The sequence below is a fragment of the Sardina pilchardus genome, chromosome 20 (genome assembly GCF_963854185.1).
Source record: "Sardina pilchardus chromosome 20, fSarPil1.1, whole genome shotgun sequence".
Classification (NCBI taxonomy): domain Eukaryota; kingdom Metazoa; phylum Chordata; class Actinopteri; order Clupeiformes; family Clupeidae; genus Sardina; species Sardina pilchardus.
The window spans coordinates 12,387,517-12,409,791 of NC_085013.1; the positions used below are offsets into that span (position 1 = coordinate 12,387,517).

The 22,275-nt window shown below is 45.2% G+C and overlaps 1 protein-coding gene across 1 annotated transcript; it reads right to left on the reverse strand.

The window, feature by feature from the left end:
- Nucleotides 1-5,892: 5,892 nt before the first annotated feature.
- Nucleotides 5,893-17,083, reverse strand: LOC134067872 (uncharacterized). Its single transcript, XM_062523336.1, has 12 exons — nt 16,901-17,083; nt 16,115-16,281; nt 15,710-15,902; nt 15,295-15,385; nt 15,002-15,063; nt 14,134-14,242; nt 14,000-14,049; nt 13,611-13,725; nt 13,351-13,412; nt 12,187-12,301; nt 11,940-12,001; nt 5,893-6,625 (listed from the first exon to the last, which is right to left on the reverse strand). Exons 4-12 carry the CDS (start codon nt 15,317-15,319, stop codon nt 6,524-6,526), a joined length of 702 nt encoding a protein of 233 aa, XP_062379320.1. The 5' UTR covers nt 15,320-15,385; nt 15,710-15,902; nt 16,115-16,281; nt 16,901-17,083; the 3' UTR covers nt 5,893-6,523.
- Between the last annotated feature and the right edge of the window lie 5,192 nt (nt 17,084-22,275).

Below are 22,275 nucleotides of genomic sequence, written 5' to 3' on the forward strand. Positions count from 1 at the left end.
TGAAGACAATGCGTCAGTGTCAAGGGCCTCCGTTCTAGGGAGTGCTTGGACCCACACAAGTCAAATAGCTGTGGACGGTCACGGGGCCCAGGTAGCTGCTTAGGTTTGTGCTGTGTGCGTTTGGATTACAGTATCCTCCTCCTGCCGCCCTGCCCTCTGGCCTGCCTTTAGAAATGATATTAGTTCTTAGCCGTCCACAGGAGAACTGAGTAAGCATTTGAGCTTTGATATAAGTAGTTGGGGGTTTGCCATCCCTGAGCCGGTGTGGGTGTGAGAGTGTGTGTGAGTGTGTGTATGTGTGTGTGTGTGAGAGAGAGAGAGTGTGTGGTGTGTGTGTGTGTGTGTGTGTGTGTGTGTGTGTGTGTGTGTGTGTGTGTGTGTGTGTTTGTGTGTGTGGCACAGGGAAGGGAAGGATTTGGACGTGTGCCAGCCTAGGCTGGTTCTGCAGCTCTTCTCGGGGATGAAGTACGAGGTGAGTGTGAGAGAAGACAAACCCTAATGGGAGATCAGTGCAGCACAGTCACCTCACGTCTCAGATGCCATCAATAACTCACACAGCGGAGGAAGAGCCCCTTTCTCGTCTTTCTTTAGTCCGTCTTTCATTCAATTTGAACATCTTTCTTTCTGTCTCTCTGTCTGTCTGTCTGTCATTTTATTTGCTTGGCCTTTCCCTTTCTTTCTTGATAAATTTGCTTCAATCTCTTTCTTTCTTTTTTGCTCATTTATTCTTTCTTTCTTTCTTTCTCTCTCTCTCTCTCTCTCTCTCTCTCTCTCTCTCTCTCTCCCTTCAACTATATTCTCCTTTCATTCTCATTCCCTATTTCCCTATCAGCATCTTTGGTTATTTTAAAACAGCTCCCCAAGGGAACAGAAATGTCAGCAGAAATCTGGAACCAATTGTTTTCATACAGTCAAGGGACTAAATAATTGGCTTCACAGAAGTTGAAAAAAAAAACTGTGGAGTTTGCAAATGTTTTGTCAAGTTTCAAGCCATCCCTTACCGTAGCCTGAACTGCTGAAATTCATAGGGTGGTGGCTCACATAAGCCCACTGCAGCCAATATCCCATTAAAGTGCAAAGCTCCCGTGTGATTGAACTGGCTGCACATCAGAGTACTGACAGTCTGCTATTATCTCATTTGATGATTCCTCTCTCTCTCTCTTTCTCTCCTTCTCTTTTCTGTTTTTCTCTCCCTCTGTTAGTCTGTCTGAATCTCTCTCTCTCTCTCTCTCTCTGTCTCTTACTCTGTCTTTCTCTCTGTGGCAGACACACACACACACACGCTCGCACATATGAGTAACACCGGCGCCCTATTATCACATGTTATAGTCCCTAACTCACCTTCTCAGCTTGTAACAGTATATCCCTGGAGATTGTGGCACTGATTTTGCACTACACACTCTTTACACACACACACACACACACACACACACACACACACCTGGGGATAGCACATGTCTTGAGCGAGGTGACACGGTCACTAGTTGGCGCGTGCCACTCCTATGTGTCCGGCGGGGTATTAGCGTCCAGGTCAAGCCCAGCCGGCTGGCTCGGGCCTCAGCGCAGCACCTGGAGACGGCCGGCTAGCATATGCTAGTGAGCTGAGTAATGCGGTCAGGCACGGGCTTAGCCGCCGCGTCCATCTGACACACACTGGCCCAGCTAATGTCCTGCGTGGGGATCAGGTGGAGGGGAGCGGATGGTGTGTGTGTGTGTGTGTGTGTGAGTGACGTATGTAAACACACTGGGAGGCGGGGCGAGGGTAAGAGGCGAGGAGGTGAAGGTGAGGCACGTGGAGGCAGGTGAGCATAGGGCCCAGGTGGGGTGGAGAGAGGAGCGCTGCTGTGGTGGTGATGGAGGAGCACTGAGCTGCGTCAGGAGAGGGGGCGATGGGGCGAGGACGGCCCCTCACTCTGCTCACCCCTCCTTTCTCTCTCTCTCTCTCGCTCTCTCTCTCTCTGTTACACCTCTCTCACCCAGTCTTCATGCCTTCCACCTCTTCACCTCTTCCTCTCTGTCTCTGCAAATCTCCACCTCTTCATCTTTCCCTCGTCTGCCCAAATCTCTCTTGCATCGCCACCTCTTTCTGCATTTGTGTCTTACACATCCCTCTATTCTTCTCTTCTCTCTCTCTGTCTCTCTCTTTCTCTCATCTTCACGCTTTTCCCTGGTCTTCGGTCACATGCAGGAGCAGGAGGTCTGGGCCCTTTGGGGAGGGTGGGGGCTGGTTGGGTGGTGGTGGTGGTGGTGGTGGAGGCGTGGGCTCCTCTTAAACCCATTAGCGACACCTGGGTGTGTGGCCATGCGTGGCCGGGAGGGCCAGGAGGCGCAGGCGGAGGAAAGCAGATTATCAGGATCTCACATGTTGCGTAACAGATCCCCCTCTGCTGCGCTCCTCTCCTCTGCTCTGCTCTCGCCCGCTCGCGCACATAAACCTGCCGCCGGCCGGCCGCTAAGCTAAGCAGGATCTGCCTTTCACTAACTCCCGTGGCACACAGTCTGGCTGTCCACACGCCCTGCCTCCCAGCCCTCCGCGTCTGTTTGTGTGTGTGTGTGTGTGTGTGTGTGTGTGTGTGTGTGCATGTTTGTGCATGTGTGTTTGTTTGTAAGCATGTCTTGGGTCATATGTCACTGGGTGTGTGTTTGTGTGTGTGCGCGTGTTTGTAAGCATGTTTTGTGTCATATATCATTGAGTGTGTTTGTGCGTCCTTAAGTATGTTTTTGTGTCATAAGCCACAGTATGTGTGTATGCATACATGTCATATGTCAGTGTGAGTGTGTGTGTTTGGATGTTTTTTGTGCACATGCATGTCACATGTATGTATGTGCGTGTGTGTGTGTTTGTGTGTGTGTGTGCATGCATGTCAGCTGTCAGTGTGTGTGTGTGTGTGCCTTATGTCTGTGTGTTTGTCATATTTGTCTGTGCCCATTGTTTGTCAGTGTCTGGGTGTGTGTACTCATTGACCGTGGCTCTTGTTAGTGTGCGTCGTTGCTTGTAATTTGTGGACAGGTGTATTTGTGCATTATGTCCTGTATATACAAAAAAATATATTTGCACATGTGAGTGTGTGTGCATCGCAGGTGCCTGTGCTTGTGTATGTGTTTACATGGGGTTTGGTCGCATGTGTGTTTGTGCGTGTGTTTACTTGGTACGGCCATGTGAGTGTATGTGTGGGTTTGAACAAGAGAGAGAGAGAGAGAGAGAGAGAGAGAGAGTGTGTGTGTGTGTGTGGGTGTGTGTGTGTGTAGGCTATGTCCGTGCCAGCCTGCCTGCTCATGCAGGTTCAGTCAAAAGCCCTCACAAATGTCATTAGCCTCCCAGGCTGTGGGTGATTAGGCACTGCGCTTACAGGCCTGTTTTTCAGGACCGGACACTGATGGCCAACTGTGTGTGTGCGTGCCTGTGTGTGTGCCTGTGTGTGTGCGTGCATGTGTGTGTGTGTGTCTGTGTGTCTGTATGTGTGTGTGTGCGTGTGTGTGTGTGTGTGTGTACGTGTGTGTGTGTACGTGTGTGTGAGTGTGTGTGTGTGTGTGTGTGTGTGTGTTGCTCAGCATATGTGCAGGGACCGAGCGCGGCGCTCAGCCCACTGCCTCCCCTTTGTGGCTCTGGTCAGACGGGGAGCAGCTCTGCGCTGCAGACGGCAGGACAGCACCGGCGTCATCCTCCACTACCCAAGCCACTGGCCCTTACACCAGCCGGCCCGTCTGCCCGCCCGCCCGCCGCCCCGCACACCTCCCGCTCTCCCTGCGTCTGTCCATGTGTCTGTCTCTCTCTCCATCTCTCTCTCCCTCTATCTCTCTCTTGCTCCATCTCTCTCTCGCTCCATCTCTCTCTCTCTCCATCTCTCTCTCTCTCTGAACGTGTCTGCATGGCATTCTGTCTGTCTGGTCATTGTGTCTGTCTGCTTGTCCATGTGTGTTTGCCTTTGTCTACCAACAAACCAGCAACCAATATTGCTCTCACTTGGTAATGCCTAATCAACAGAAAGGGCTTATTATTAAGGACATATGTACCTATATGCTTGTTTGTCTGTCTGTCTGCTTGACCACGGCTACGTCCTGCACTGTCCGTCTCCACAGTGGCCCATACTACCTCCCTCTCCCCATGTTTTCGACTCTGCTCCCACAGCCCCCTTCCCTTAGCCAGCCTTGTGTGGTGCAGAGGAGAGGGAGAGAGGGAAGGAGAGAGAGGGAGAGGGAGAGAGGGGGAGGGAGTGGGAGGGAGGGAGGAGGTGGGGGATGGGGAGACTTTAAGGGCTTTAAGTAATAAACAACATTGCCATGGCGACCACTGATGCAGCTGCAGAGAGAGAGAGAGAAAAAGCTCCACCAGCAGTGAAGGCCCATTGAGACGCATAAACACAGGCGGCCCGTGACTGCCACAAATAGATCTCTCAAAAAAAGAGAGAGAGGGAGAAAGAAAGAGAGAGAGAGAGAGAGAGAGAGAAAGAGAGAGGGAACACATGAAGGGGTGTGGGGGAGTGGGCGAGGAGGCACGTGGGATTATTTCTGAAGGAGCAGAACAGATCAGAGCAGACCCTATATTTTTCATGTGCGTCCTGATTAATGCGTGTAATTGCCACGGCGAGAGCTGCAGATATCAGCCTATTTCAAGTGAACAGCCCATGTACACTGTATAGGCGACTATTCATCTGCACACTGAAATGCTTGTTTGAAGGGGGAAACAGAAGAGAAAACATCCACACAGCAGCTCTTGAAACACAATGTTTTTGTGATATCAGCAACCCTTGGAAGACAATGAATGAATACAGTTAATAAGGAGGGTTGTGGGAGCATATATGCCCTGGGATTTGTGCCCTGCTGAAAGCAAAATAGGATGATAACTTGAGTCAACATGAATCTTGAAACACACACACACACGCACGCACACACACACACACACACACACACACACAGAGAGAGAGAGAGAGACACGTGCGCAGACACACAAACACACACGCACACACACACACACACACACACACACACACACACACACACACACACACACACACACACACACACACACACACACACACACACAATCTTTTCAATGACAGAATGAGATGCCCTGAAACATTTTTTAGCTTCAGTCTTCAAAATGTCATGCCGCTGCAGTATGCCCAAGAATCTTGAAACACACACACACACGCACGCACACACACACACACACACACACACACACAGAGAGAGAGAGAGAGACACGTGCGCAGACACACAAACACACACGCACACACACACACACACACACACACACACACACACACACACACACACACATACCCGTTTGTCGGGCTAAGAGGACAATTTACGGAAATTTTCGTAAATCAGACTTAACACAGGGATACAGGGACACAGGGTTCCCGTGGTGCTAGAGCTACAAAACACATATCAAACTTCATGAAAAAAATCAGGGAACCTATACAACGCTTAAAATTAAAAGATTTCCTTGCCAAACCTGAGATATAAAAAATAGCTGTTTTTCAGACTTTTTGGTGGTTTGTAAAGACTTCTCTAAAACAGGGTCTATAAGGACAGTGTGGTGTACAAGGTCAGTGATGTCATCATACACATACACTGAGTATAACCTGCTTTGAAAGGACACAAGGTCTGTAAGGCCAGGTCACACACATACACCGAGTATAACCTGCTTTGAGAGGACACATGGATTATTAGACCAAAGTGACTAAGGCACACCATTATAATAATATGGAATATTTATTAAGAGGTATTTTTTGTTTTCTTTGTTGACCTACAGTTGTACATTATAATTTGGCACATAAGTTGAACTACAGTAAGTGTAAAATAACTCATCACATTGGGACATAATTTTATGTACATAAGATAATGTACATAAGGAGCACAATAACTCCATTCTACACTTCTTCCTCTAGAAAACATCAGCACCTCCAATCAAATTCTGGCAAGTTAGAAAAGATAACACCTCTTATCAACAAGTGGGCCAAGTGTCATTAAATCAACTGTAGGCACAACACAAAAACAGTGCTTGCATCCACTAGGACGAGCTCAGCCCCACCAGCACTTATCTTTGCATGCTTGCTCACTAGTATTATGGAGGTTTCCATGTCCTGAAACAACTGCCAACCTGCAATCATGTTTCACATCCTCACTGCAACTGGCTTGTCGACGGTCTGCCATTGCCCATTGCACAGAATCACACATGACCTGAGAAAAGAGCCTTTTTTGTAGGTTTGTCATTATTAACACACAACACAACATTTTCTGTATCACTGAACTGTATTTGGTCACCTCAAGAATCCGTTCCTTCACAATGGACAGCATTGTAAAAACTAATAAAGGGAAATAAATGTGAATCCTGACATGAAAAGGTCAAGGCTAAAAAACAAAACAAACAAAAACCTGCTGTGAGCAAAATAAATTAAGTGAAATAAATCATTTCTGAAAACAAGACACCAACTTATAAAACAAAAGTAAAGCTCAGCCTAGCCAAAAGTGGATCCAAGACAGGGTGTTCTTTTCCTTGCACTTCAGGCACTGCTTACTAGTAAGTGACACCGTTTTCAATAAAAGGCCTCATATGTTTCATCACAGCTTGTATCTCCTCCTCAGACCACGGTCTCTTCACACACCGCCTTGATGAAACCTGAACAATTAAAAAAAGATTGGAAGATAAAAAAATATATATATATTAAAATATGTACCTTAAATATGTACTTACAGGTAGAGATGTTGCTGTTCAAAATTGCCAAACAAGCTGGAACTTGTGTAGACAAGATGTGCGTGATCATGAAAAGCCAAATACATCTCGCTTCTTTATATGCTTTTATATGTGTAGCCTGAAAATGAGACCCACACAGTTCGTATAGATACACTGAGTTTTGTTCTTATGATCACATATAACAGAACCTTGAAGAATAGCATGAAGGAAGGTGGGTCTTGTTTTAAATACTGTTATAGCTCAAGTGGAGGCTATACGCTTTTAGAAAATATATAGTTTAGGGTGGTCAATCTGTTGTCCCTGGACAGTACAGGCCAAAATGTATCAGCCGTTCACTTGATCTGCATATACATAATAGAGTACTATGTATTGAGCATGGCATGGATGAAGGTGGGACACGTCTTAACTGCTATTATATCTCATCTACACGCCATATACTTTTAGAAAATGTATAGTTTAGGGTGGTCAATCTGTTGTCCCTGTACAGTACAGGCCAAAATGTATCAGCCGTGCACTTGATTTGCGTAAACATAATAGAGGACTATGCATTGAGCATGGCATGGAGGAAGGTGGGTCTGGTTTTAAATACTGTCATAGCTCAAGTGGACACTATACGCTTTTAGAAAATATATAGTTTAGGGTGGTCAATCTGTTGTCCCTGGACAGTACAGGCCAACATGTATCAGCTGTCCACTTGATATGCATATACATAATAGAGGACTATGTATTGAGCATGGCATGGATGAAGGTGGGACACGTCTTAACTGCTATTATATCTCATCTACACGCCACATACTTTTAGAAAACGTATAGTTTAGGGTGGTCAATCTGTTGTCCCTGTACAGTACAGGCCAAAATGTATCAGCTGTGCACTTGATTTGCGTAAACATAATAGAGGACTATGCATTGAGCATGGCATGGAGGAAGGTGGGTCTGGTTTTAAATACTGTTATAGCTCAAGTGGACGCTATACGCTTTTAGAAAATATATAGTTTAGGGTGGTCAATCTGTTGTCCCTGGACAGTACAGGCCAAAATGTATCAGCTGTCCACTTGATATGCATATACATAATAGAGGACTATGCATTGAGCATGGCATGGAGGAAGGTGGGTCTGGCTTTAAATACTGTTATAGCTCAAGTGGACGCTATACACTTTTAGAAAATACACTGCTCAAAAAAAGAAAGGGAACACTCATTGGAGTATGGCATCAAATCAGTCACACTTGTGGGATATTGATTTTGCCAGTTATGTAACAGAGGTGGTTGTGAATCAGATTGACCTGCTTTGATATCAGCAAAATTTGCGACAGGTGTACTAGAGGGCCAACTGTGAGACGACCCCATAACAGGAATGGCTTTACAGGTGGTGGCAACTGGTAATTTTTCCATCTTCATCCTTCTTGAATGATGTTTCACTAGTTTTGCATTTGGATAGGGTCAGGGTTACTACTGGTAGCATAAGCCAGTATCTGGAGCCTACAGAGGTTGCACAGGGTAGTCCAACTCCTCCAGAATGGCACACCAATACTTTCCATTGCTAAAAAGATTGCTCTGTCTCCCACTGCAGTCTCAATAAGATGGAAGAGATTCCAGGAGACAGGCAGGTTGTTCTAGGAGAGCAGGGCAGAGTGGTAGAAGGTCCTTAACCCAGTAGCAGGACCAGTATCTGCTCCTTTGTGCAAGGAGGAACAGTAGAAGCCCTGCTAGAGCCTTACAGAATGACGTCTAGCAGGTCACTGGTGTGAATGCCTCTGGCCACACTGTCAGAAACAGACTTCATGAAGGTGGCCTGAGGGCCCGATGGCCTCTAGAGGGACCTGTGCTCCCTGCCCAGCACCGTGGAGCTCAATTGGCATTTGCCATAGAATGCAATATTGGCAGGTCTAACACTAGCGCGCTGTGCTATTTCACAGATGAGAGCAGGTTCACCCTGAGCACATGTGACAGACATGAAAGGGTCTGGAGATGTCGTGGAGAACGTTATGCTGCCTGTAACATCATTCAGCATGACCAGTTTGGTGGTGGGTCAGTAATGGGCTGGGGAGGCATACCCTTGGAGGGATGCACAGAACAGGGCAGGGAACACAGGTCCCTCTAGAGGCCATCGGGCCTTCAGGTCACCCTCATGAAGTCGGTTTCTGTCAATGTGGTCTGAAACATTCACACCAGCGGCCTGCTGGAGGTCATTCTGTAAGGCTCTAGCAGGGCTTCTACTGTTCCTCCTTGCACAAAGGAGCAGATACTGGTCCTGCTACTGGGTTAAGGACCTTCTACCACTCTGCCCTGCTCTCCTAGAACAACTGCCTATCTCCTGGAATCTCTTCCATGCTCTTGAGACTGCAGTGGGAGACACAGCAATATTTTTGGCAATGGAAAGTATTGGTGTGCCATTCTGGAGGAGTTTGACTACCCTGTGCAACCTCTGTAGGCTCCAGATACTGGCTTATGTTTCCAGTAGTAACACTGACCCTATCCAAATGCAAAACTAGTGAAAAATCAGTCAAGAAGGATGAAGATGGAAAAATTACCAGTTGCCACCACCTGTAAAGCCATTCCTGTTTTGGGGTCGTCTTATGGTTGGCCCTCTAGTACACCTGAGGGATATTCCACGAACGGAGGTTTAACAAACACAGAGTTAACGCTGAACTCTAGGTTGATTGACCCTGAGCCGACTAAACCAGAGCTGTCAGTTCCACCGCGCCGGTTATGAATTAGTTTGATCAACACGGGGTTGGTTAACACTGGGTTGTGCGCATACACGGCAAACCTATAAAGACGTGACGTATGGAGCATGGAAATCCTGATCAAAAGGGCGAAACAGGCTAGCTGCCACTAGGGGCGTCTAGATTTCTAGGCGAGAAACGGGCCGCATGTTTCTCAGAACTCGAACGCAGGCTGTAATATATTAGAAAAAGTTTTAAAAAGTAACACCAAAGCCTCTGCCATTCAGAGAAACCCTGGTAGCGGAACGCTGACTGCGTGAATGCATACAAAAGCACGTTCCTAAACATTTGAACTATGAATCTATTCATATCTCAGTTAAGTTTTCTTAGCATTCCTACCACATAACCTGTTATTTTATAAAGATGTAGGCTACTCCGATGGGCCCAAGCGATCATCTGATCAAGTAAAGATAAAATATTACGATTCATGGTAGTAATTATATCATTTTTCCACAAACATTTCTACATCTCTTTGCGCGGAATGGCTATATTGTGAAGGACGGCGCATGCAACGATTACACAAGCCCGTTCGGACACACTCTTATACTACGTAGGCATTGAAATTTGGACTTCAATATCCCAAATGTGTTTTCAATCGCGGGTTCTGCTGTGTGCCAGGTTAAATGTTGCCTGTGGTCCAGGAGCGGGATTAGGGTACAGGGTGATGAGCGTCGGGAGGCATGGATACCCTCCATCCCAAAGGAGCTACCCATCGAATTGCGCTGCGACCAAATGCAAACTTTGAGCTATCTTGCACAAGCACATCAATTATAAAAGTTCTATGATATGTTCATAATGCAACGCAGTTGGTTGAAATGTATAGCTCAAATTACATCCTGGCATCGTAGACCGAACCAGCCAATTTTGCCTCCACATAAGTATAGGCTAATCATGTACGAAGCACCATATCATCTAATGATACAATTGACAGCGATTAACAAACTATCTTGAAGATATTGGAAATGGGCAATATAGGCCGCGTATACCTACCTAAACATTTATACTGTGATAGCCTTTCCTTTTAATCGGCCTCATATATGGCTGGGGCCTATAAGCACTTGTGCCATCAATGTACCCAATGACATAATATTGTAATCGAATGGTATCATAGTGATACCCATATGAAATGTCAACAGCAAGGACAATTTCTGTGCCACTTGGAGACACTTAAAACATTGGTGACCTGCGAGTTGGTGAAACTCCATTTTAATGACCCTCGTGAGTTGTGGCCAGGAAAGAGGATGAAGTTGCGCACTAACCGCTCCAGCGCAAGACAGACTTTACGCACTGATTGGCAGACCGTAGCTTTCCCTATGCTCAGCATCTCAAATACTGTACAGAAAACTATACGTCGCAAACGAAGAGCTGTGCAAATAGTTTGCAGTGAACTGAGGCCCTGGGTCAATATACCCGGTTTTGTGATAAAACCGGCTTTGTGGAATACCCCTCTGTAGTAAATTCTGTTGACATCAAAGCAGGTCAACCTGATTCACAACCACCTCTGTTACATTACTGGCCAGATCAATAGCCCACAAGTATGACTGACTGATACTATACTCCTATGAACCAGTGTTCCCTTTATTTTTTTTTTAGCAGTGCATATAGTTTAGGGTGGTCAATCTGTTGTCCCTGGACAGTACAGGCCAAAATGTATCAGCTGTCCACTTGATTAGCGTATATATAATACAGGACTATGCATTGAGCATGGCATGGAGGACGGTGGGTCTGGTTTTAAATACCGTTGTAGCTCAAGTGGACGCTATACGCTTTCAGAAAATGTATCGTTTAGGGTGGTCAATCTGTTGTCCCTGGACAGTACAGGCCAAAATGTATCAGCTGTCCACTTGATTTGCGTATACATAATAGAGGACTATGCATTGAGCATGGCATGGAGGAAGGTGGGACACATCTCAACTGCTGTTGTATCTAATCTACATGCCATATGCTTCTAAAAATTTTTTATAGATTATTGTGGTCAATCTGTTGTCCCTGTACAGGACAGGTCAAAATGTATCAGCCGTTCACTTGATTCGCGTATACATAATAGAGGACTATGCATTGAGCATGGCGTGGAGGACGGTGGGTCTGCTTTTAAATACCGTTGTAGCTCAAGTGGACGCTATACGCTTTAGAAATATAGTTTAGGGTGGTCAATCTGTTGTCCCTGGACAGTACAGGCCAACATGTATCAGCTGTCCACTTGATATGCATATACATAATAGAAGACTCTGTATTAAGCAATGGCATGGAGGAAGGTGGGGCACGTCTTAACTGCTATTATATCTCATCTACACGCCATATGCTTTTAGAAAATGTATAGTTTAGGGTGGTCAATCTGTTGTCCCTGGACAGTACAGGCCAAAATGCATCAGCTGTCCACTTGATTTGCATATAATAGAGGAATATGTATCGAACATTGCATGGAGGAAGATGGTGCATGCATTCCTTTTTTTGCTTATCACACCCCTGTTCTAACCATTGGTCAATTTCAAAACACAGGTAAATTCAAACTCACCTCACAAGCGGAGTCGTTTGGTGCGGGTCTGGATGATTGACACTCCAATCTGGATTTGGTCTCTGCACAAGAGAACACAGGGAGATTGAGTGCTTGTCATAAAACCATATAAAGGCATAACATACTCAACTCACATCCCTGACTAAAACTGGCCTGATATTGCCATATGGTTTTGATGCTGCAAACCGTTAGCAGGCATGACATGCAATGCCAAAGTTAACAACATTTACTCAAAACTATCACTGACCACTGGCAAGGGCTGTTGAGAACACAGGGGGAGACACCTCTTGGTGCTGGACACCAACTTCTCCAATCCCCTCTTTTGTAGTAGAAGTGCTACATTGACCTCTGACATAGTGCATCTAAAAAAGGAAAGCAATATGCAAAGATTAACAGGTATCAACTAGTACAGATAGGAATACTCCATACAGTTTGTGCAAAGACAACATATTTAACAAGATTTAGCAACTATTTTCTTTAAGGGGGGCATGTCACTGCATCAGAAATGTCAGCATCAAGCTGCAAGAAACAGGTGACAATGCATTACGTACACATACTGTAGATCCCAGAACTAAGAATGTGTATTAAAGAGAGAAAACACTATTCCTTAACTAGCCACTTTACAAGCAGGTGCTATAGTTGTTACATCTGTGAGGACAGTTTGTAACATAGACAAACTCATGGTATGCAAAGACACTGTCTTTTGGACTTTTAATGACCTCCATGCTCAAACCCCCAGACTTCCACTATTGAACTCCCAGTGTATGGCACACTCAGAAAAACACCAGTGTTAGGGGGACACCATGGTTAGTAAAGACCATCCATACTGAATAGAAGGCATTTCCACTATTGAACTCCCAGTGTATGGCACACTCAGAAAAACACCAGTGTTAGGGGGACACCATGGTTAGTAAAGACCATCCATACTGAATAGAAGGCATTTCCACTATTGAACTCCCAGTGTATGGCACACTCAGAAAAACACCAGTGTTAGGGGGACACCATGGTTAGTAAAGACCATCCATACTGAATAGAAGACATTTCCACTATTGAGCTCCCAGTGTATGGCACACTCAGAAAAACACCAGTGTTAGGGGGACACCATGGTTAGTAAAGACCATCCATACTGAAGAGAAGACATTTCCACTATTGAGCTCCCAGTGTATGGCACACTCAGAAAAGCACCAGTGTTAGGGGGACACCATGGTTAGTAAAGACAGCCCATACTGAATAGAAGGCATTTCCACTATTGAACTCCCAGTGTATGGCACACTCAGAAAAACGCCAGTGTTGGGGGGGACACCATGGTTAGTAAAGACCACCCATACTGAATAGAAGACATTTCTACTGTAGCTTCAAAATGCTTACTAACCATTGGTCAATTTCAAAACACAAGTAAATTCAAACTCACCTCACAAGCAGAGTGGTTTGGTGTGCCTCTGGATGATTGGCACTCCAATCTTGATTTGGTCTCTATACAAGAGAACACACAGAGATTCAGTGCTTAACTGAACTCAACTTTCCTAAAACCACATAACGGCATAACATACTCAACTCACATCCCTGACTAAAAATGGCCTGATGGCCACATGTGTTTCATGCTGCAAACCATTAGCAGGCATGACATGCATTGCCAGAAGTTAACAACATTTACTCAAAACTATCACTGACCACTGGCAAGGTATGTTGAGAACACAGGGGGAGACACCTCCTGGTGCTGGACACCAACTCCTCCAATCAACTCTTTTGCAGTAGAAGTGCTACATTGACCTCTGACATAGTGCACCTAAAAAGGACAACAATATGCAAATATGAACAGGCATCAACTCCATTTCACATTAAAGGGACATCCTCACTCAAACCTTTAAGTTCATGGCACTCATAATGATGTAGCCAGGTTAACTAAGTGTTAATAGATGACTATCTGCCCCAACAAAGAATTTCAGACTGTACCTGCAGTATAATTGTAATTCATTGACAAATGTGTCCCTTATGAAACTACATCATTTCTAATTCTTACATCCATACATCCCAAAATAAACAGCTGAATTTAAACTAACCTCATGCGCAGGGCTGTCTGGTGTAGGACACTCTGCTCTCAATTCAGCATCTGTTGAGGAGAACACAGGATATGAAGGTGCAGTGCTTTGCAAGACCCCAGCGTTTACCAAGCATTGTTCAATCTGGGACTCACCTCTGAATACGTCTGAAGAGAAAACAATGGGTTCCAAGTCATGGGCGTTGTCACCAAGCTCTGCAATGGAGTGTTGGCCAGGAGGGATGTTTGCACCACTGAGCTGTGTCTAAACAAGTTAAACAGAAAGATGCACATGTGAACTTCATCTACACAAAAATGTAATTTAATTAAATGTATTGTCATTCAGCATTCTATTGTAAAATTCCCATATCACATTTCTGGCTGCATTTTCTTCTACATTAGTACACCTAGAAAATATATTTTGCGAAATAATTATTATGTAAGGGATAATGGACGACACGCCGTGCGGTTATTCAAAGTTAATGCACGTTCTAGACGGTGATACGGCCCGACGTGAAGCGGTGGGACGTTCCGTCTAGAAAAGTGTCAAGCTGGCATATCCCAAGCGTTGTCAAGCTGGCATATCCCAGGATTCTGATGAACGTTAACTTTGAAAGATTGCTATTTTTCTTAGCCTACTGCCACCCAACTAGCTAAAAGCCACCTCAGTCATATGCTAAATGTTACTATGATCTTAACGTCTGTATTTTACAGCTTGTATGTAACGTAACATTTAAACTTCACAACGAGTTTGGCGAATTAATATTCAAGTGTGATACGGCCAACAAATTGGAATTACTTCATAGCCGTGCGCATATCGAAAGTTAATGCACACCCTTATAGAACGCTGGACAATGGGGAATTCAACCAAGCAGAGGAATAATTACGAATAATTCACTACACTATATAACTACAGTATGCCAGGTGTACATGGTGATGCTTTGCATTGTGACCTACTTCTTTCCTTAGCCATTGTAAAACAATACGACTTATTGCTTTAACAGACAGCTGTATTTAACCTAACCTCACAAGCAAAACTGCCTGATGTCATATTGCAGGACTGGACTTCTGGCCTCTCTCTGGTCTCTGTAGAATACAGGAAAAAATATGAGGAAGGTCAGGGAGGGTGGGTTTGTGCTTCACTCTATAAGCAACCACACCATCACTGGTTCACATGGTTCACTGGGACAAAATAGGTTTAGAAGTCCACAAGGTAAAACAATCTCAGTAAACATGACTATATGTGGCATAAGTGTTTCTCCCTCATCTACAGCACACCATTGACATTATAAAACATGGAGTCAAACAGCCACTGACCTTCAATAAAGACTGTGGATGACATGATTTGGTCTTGGAAACGGTCTTAAATAGACTCTTGGGCAGCAGTGCTTATAACAGTAAGGGGAACCTACAAAACATACAGGACAAACCAAACAGATAAACTAGCTGGCATCATCTGGGCGAGTCATGCAAGTTCAAGATAAATCTGACAAGATTGACCGAAAACCAGACTGAATATCACCAATAGTGACTTCTATTTTTTGGTTACAATTGTTGGCACTAGCAAGTGATGGATATTGTGTAATTTCAGTGGCATCATGAAACTGACACAGCTTAACACACAGTGGCTTTTAAGACAGAGATACTTTCATTGTTATCAAGATGTCAAAATATAGACTATATTGTTTACAAATTGACACCAATTCATAAGGAAAAAATCAAAATAACCCACCTCTTTGCGCCAGGGCCATTCCTTCCCACCATAGTCAAAGGTGATTTCAGTTCCGGACGCAATTTCCTTCAGTGCAAAAAGGCACAGATGTGGCTTTCATCCTGCTTCAATAAACTTCATTCTGGAATTTGGTGACCAGTGCTCATCGTTTACCAGTCGTCCAAATGATCCATCTTCAAGTGCTCCATCAATACTGCAAATGTACAAACATCATGCACTAAACAGACGCTTATAGAGACACATTCATTTTAACTGTACTTTAATTTGTAAGCAACTACACTAATGGCAACATCCAATACAAGTATAGCTGTTCGATGCACAGTTAATTGCAACATGAGATCTTTACTTCAGAAATCCTGACTTCTCACTATAGAAATCTAAACATATTAGTCATTCTGAACCTACCGCCATGTCTTCTGCTTCCATGTGAAGTCAAACATGAAGATTGAATGAACATGCACTGTGGTACAGTTTACGCCTATGTTCAGCTTCAGCTGCATCAATGAGCTCCCCTCTATACTCCAACACAAAGTCTCCTTGATTGAAGACAGCTGAAGTGAAGATACCACGACCTGCAGACACAACCTTATTAGAGACACAAGGGTAGCAGACTATCCATTGGATTCAAATCAGCACTGCAAATAATCACAGAAAATGTAATTATTCCTATAAATTGCTACAATACAAGGCTATGCTTTTTTAGTTCTACATAACACATTAATCCCACTATTGACTACAATATTATTGAAACACTTATTACCAACTTTATTCATTTATATTGATGTACAATGAATAGTCATAGACTGAAAACCACTGGTCACAATATCAATTAATGAACCTGTGACGTGTAACCTTAGGCTGGTTGAACCCTGCCTGACCTGCCGGCAAATTTGGATTTCGCCCGACAGCTCAGGCTGGAAACCTGCACATCTATCTCCCATGCTTCCTGTCCACAACCTTTGGGTCCAATCACAAACTAGCTTATCCAACAGACGTACCAGATCATTGGTCTGATTGGTTGAAGGACTAGCATACAGAGTCATTTTAACGATGCCCATTGATCACGCCTCTTGTGCAGTAGAAATAATAAAGAGCAGACTCCCCATATTAATGTTTAATTTAGCTTAGTATGGTAATAACCAGACTAGTGTAAGCCCTCAGTCTAGCCTACAGTGTATCAAAGTCACTCACCTTTAACTGGATTAATATATTTGATTTCTGAAATTGAATTCTTGTCTCTTCCTGCAAGGATGTGATTAGTGGCATCCTGAAGGGGAGTAGTTATCCGTGGCATGACTTAAAGGAAATTAAGAACAACAATGTAAACAACACAACTTGACTACTGAGTTTTCATCTCTCTAATACCATGGGATATTCAAACTGTTTCAATTGAGTTCTATGCTCTCATAACATTCACATAACATTTCCCTAATGTAATCATGCTATACTTAATCCTCCACCGTATGCTCAGATACTATGACAATGCATAAGCCATGTTGACCAGCTAAGCAATGTTTTGAAGCTCAAACCAAAATCCAAAATGAAGGACCCCTGGTAGACATACTATTAACTTTATCATTACCAAAGACGTGGCTATGAAACATTGATCCGAATGAAGAGAATCACGACCGGAAAAAAACAATAACAACAAACAAGACATAGGCTACGCTGTCAAAGGATGAAGCCGACACAATGAGGCAAATCATTAGCTTAACCAACACGATATATATTGTGAAAACGTGTCAACATTTGTATGCGCTGAACATAAAGCTTACGAAGCCATTTAAACCCCCTACCCCCCTGGCAGAAGCCCAAACTAATGCTGACATTTGCACAAAGAGCAACGTTTGAATGCATTTTGCTAGCGGAATTGACATTAGTAAAAATCCAATGCTTCTGATGAAAAGCAAACGAAAACAAAAGACGTGTTCAGCTGTTTGCCAATGTATTCATAAAGCAGTTATTTGACGACCGCTTAGTTTGTCCAACATGACCTGTTGAATGTAGGCTACGTTTTCATTTGTTAGTTGCTCTGAATACAATACAGTTAATCTTAACACACGTTTTCCAGATGGAATAACATTGATATACCATCTTTCAACAATACTGATCGTAACTTACCTGCCAACATGGGTGTTTTGCTCCTTGTTTTCGGTAGGCTAGTTAAAATATTCACCCCACTGGCATCCAGGCTACCTAGCCGGCTAACAGTAGATCATGAACTACCTAGATCAGAGGCTCCGGTCGCCTTGCAGTCGCATTGGCAATCGCATGCACCTGGCCAGCCAGCTGACAGCCCTAAATTATCAAGTAAATTACCTACCAATAGGTTATTCTGGGAGGATCGCCGGGAATAAAAACGCTTAGTCTAACTTGGAATAGAGTCTATGACTGTATATTGGTGCTATCTCTGGGCTGTGTAGTAGGCTATCGATAAATGGAATTAACTAGCTACCAGCTAGGCTACTCATATCTAAATCACACTGTAGCCTAGGCTAATTGTAGCCTACGTCTTTGTTTTTTTAACATTAGGTAATTCAATGTCATTTAACCAGCCTTTAACCAAGTTACCACAATCATATTGTATGGGCTAGACTACTAACATACCTACTTGTCATTGGAATCTATTAAAACGTTTCGTTCATTTTCTTACCTGCTCTCCACAATGTGCATTTCCGGAACGGAAAGTCAATCAGCTGATGGCAGACGTAGACACGTAGCTCTCTCCAAAATGTGAGCATGCGCAGTGTTGAATTAGCGTCTATTTTCCCGCGGTTGTGTGTATAATCTCCCGCGGTTGTGTATAATCTCCCGCGCCTGAGTGTCGTGATGCAGGGACCGCGACCACCGATAGGGGGCAGTGGCGGACACACAGATTTACAACATATCTCAGGTTTTTGGTATAAAAAGACTTTTGAGAAAACCACTTTTTAGGTATTAAAACATGCAGAGAAAACGTTTAAACAGGTTTATTTTACGAGGACAGCCAAATGTCCTCCTAAACGGGAGGGTCCTCATTGCTCTGTGAAATGTCTTGAAAACGGTCCTTATAAACCTTGAAACAAACACACACACACACACACACACACACACACACACACACACACACACAATCTTTTCAATGACAGAATGAGATGCCCTGAAACATTTTTTAGCTTCAGTCTTCAAAATGTCATGCCGCTGCAGTATGCCCAAGAGCAAAAATACATTAAAAGTCTTTTTTTTTGTTCTGTAAAAACGAGGAAGAAAAGAAGAAAAGACAAAAGGGAAAAATATGATTTTTTGCCTATAGGGACATGCCATCACCATACTGTCCTGTTTTCCAGTATTATTTATGAAAAGATCCATTTTTCCTCTTTAAGCTGGCTTTTTGTGTGTGTGTGTGTGTGTGTGTGTGTGTGTGTGTGTGGCGGGGGCCAAGAATCATCCTGCCCCCTTAAACCATATGGCACGCTGTACCTTAATCAGAGAGATGTGCCAGTTTGAGCGCGCTCACTAATATTAAAATAATCCCGGTGATTATGGGAGTGGCTGGTTATTAAAAAAAAACACACACACACACACACACACATACACACACAGAGTGGGACTGTGAGTGGCTAGAGCGAACCAGATGTCTGATGACCCACATCTGTCTGTGGGCACGCTGGGGATGAGCTCCGTGGGGTCAGGGCCCTCGGTGGGGGCAGGAGGGGGCAGGGGACGAGCTCACCTCGCACGACACAGCTGTGGCCAGGCCGCCGCCCCTCAGCCACCAGCCACCTCTCCCCGGACCAGAAGGGGGGTCGGCAGCAGGCCCTTGCCCTTCTGAGGGGAGCCGCTTGTGTGTGTGTGTGTGTGTGTGTGTGTGTTGGGGAGGGGGCTGCAAGCTGAGTGGCTCCACAGCAAAGAGGTGGAAACGGTCTCTACTGGGTCTCACCAGAGGCCCAGAGCCAACTAATCAGAGGAGTCTCTAGAAAGGAGAAGGGCTTTGGAATTCAAGGGGTTCAGTTTTCTTGTAAATAGATGAAGTATGAGGGGGAAAAAAAACTCAGTGGACTTAACAACGCAGATGAACCACAGCATGTCCGTCAAAAGACTATTGGAGCAAGATGGACTGGAGCATGGAGAATGTCTGCACAAGGGTAGAGACAGCGTGTGGTTATATAAATGCACTGGGAGCAGGGAGCAGGCAATATGTCTCTCTTGCTTGCCATTTTCTGTTGCTCTGGAGGTAATTTTTATTGGAAGTGAAAGGGATGCTAGCTCCGTTCTGCTGAGGTTTTCAGAAAAGCGGTTGCTCCGAGGCTAGATGTCACAGTGATTCACAGCAGTCTGGAGGCAGACAGCGCCTTTTTTCCTCCGCAGCATCTTTTTTCGCCTCCGCGATCAGACGCAGCGCAGCAGGGCAGCTAGCCGGGTTAGCCGCTAGCTTAGCATTGCTAGCAGCTCGACCGGTCAGTCGCTCCGTCAGTCAGTCTGAGTGATTTTGGAGCTATCAGCACATTGACCCTTTGTGCCAGTGGGGGAAATGATCCATCAGTGGACGTCATAAACACACACACACGCTCACACACACCGTGTACAGTTTGGCAGGTTCTCCTCTCCGCTACGTGCTTTCTGTGTGTGTGTGTGTGTGTGTGTGCAGCGGCGGACGTGCTACACTGGGCTCATACTGGGCAGCCGAGGGGTGATTGACAGGCGGGGTCAGCGTCTTGACACCGGACCACGGCCCTGTCATCATGGCTGCTCGTCCCACGCTGGCCCTGCGAGTGACAGATGCCCGTGCAACCGTTTACCCCTAGAGGCTCCTCAAAGTCCTCCCCACCAACCATCAGCCAACACACACACACAAGCACATACACACAAACGTACAGTACACACACACACACATCCATGTACACACTCACGTACACAACACACACATACACGCACACACACATATACAGCACCAACACCACCACTACTACTACTACAACTGCCACCACTATGAAAAAGGGAGAGAGATTTCCCTGTTTCCTGAAAACATTTTTCCTCTCTCTCTCTCTCTCTCTCTCACTCACTCTCCCTCCTCTCTTCTCCCTCCGACTGCCATAAATCAAAGGGAATCTGCAGGAACTTAATTAGCCTAATTGCTATGTTTGCTCTAACATAACACTGATCACTCCAGCGCTTGAGATACTGTGCTTGAATAGGCTAAAACAGATGGCATGCTTTTTTAAACGTCCCCCCCCCCTACACACACCCCCCCCACACACACACCTCCTCTCTTCTTCCTCCCAAACTGAAATTTTCTATGTGGGGGGAGAAAGGGGGGTGGGGGGGTGGAGTTGTGGAGGACAAGACGCGGGGAACATTATTTAGGGGAAGAGTTTAGCATCGACATCCCAGGGTGAGCTCGCCGCCGCAGTCGGCGATATTATCTTTATCAACAACCAAACGAGCAGAGCGACTGTGGTGCGTCGGAAATCGTAGGTCTCACAGCGTGACTGGCAGGCCACCTCCTGATATTTCTGAAGAAATACGAAAAGCCTGAAACATTATTAGCCAAAACACTCACACACACACACACACACACTTACACACTTACACAATAATACACACACACACACACACACACACACACTCATGCAACGCTCATGGGGGGAAAACCCTAATGGTTCCCATCCAAGCCATCATCACCTTCGACACATGTTTTTTCGCAACACTTATCTCATTAAAAGAGTGACACACCGCGTTTCAGAAACGATTTTAGTGCTGCGGCTTCTTATAATAGCAAGCGAAGCCGTGACGCCGACTCACTGCTCCTTCCGCCGACTTCCGTTCCTCGCCGCGCGGCTGATCAGCAGTCAGGCACCTCTGTCCTGCGCTGCCGTTTGTTGTCATACAGGCTCCATTGCGCTGTTGTTGTGCGCTGCTTGCGGTTGCGGGCGTGGGTAGCCGCTGCCTCTCGCTGCTGTGCACTTTGTTGTGCTTGCGCGGCTGCCTGACGGCGGAAGTCACCGGCTGACGCATCGGTCCTTTCTTGGCAACACTTCTCTTCTCCTTTCCTCCCTGTTTACCACCACAAACAGCAGAAAGGGTGAAGAGCCCTCGAGGAGGGTTTTTTTTCTCTCTCTCTCTCTCTCTCCCTTTCTCTCTTGTCTTTCTTTAGATAAGCGCGGCAGTGGCGTAACCATCGTAAAGGACATGGTTGGGCAGACCTATCTCACACCGCTGCTGGTTTTTTTCCCCTCTTTCTCTCGGGCTGCTTTGACACGGTTGTCTCCTGTTTTGAGATGGCTCGTCTGTCCTCTCTGTAACACCGAGCGCCATATCGAGTGTGCTCCCCACATTTTTTTTTTTTTTTTTTTTTTAATCTGCCCATGTTTTATGGAGCTGTGAAACAGGCATCATGGTGTCTGTTGGCTTTATCTACGAGAGAGAGAGAGAGAGAGAGAGAGAGAGAGAGAGATTTTTGTTAGGCCCACATATTCCTGCTCCTGTGCTATCTCTTCACCCTCACACATAAAGCAGACACAGCACTGTAGGATATTCCTCATCTAAACACGGCGTATGCCACATTGTCGGGACGATACATGATAAGG

Coding starts and splice junctions, on each gene's coding strand:
- LOC134067872 (XM_062523336.1), bottom strand. CDS start 15,319: ATGTCATCCACAGTCTTTATTGAAG. Junction 14,243..15,001: donor CAGGCAGTTTTGCTTGTGAG/GTTAGGTTAAAT, acceptor TAACTTGTTTAG/ACACAGCTCAGTGGTGCAAA. Junction 14,050..14,133: donor CTCTTCAGACGTATTCAGAG/GTGAGTCCCAGA, acceptor TCTCCTCAACAG/ATGCTGAATTGAGAGCAGAG.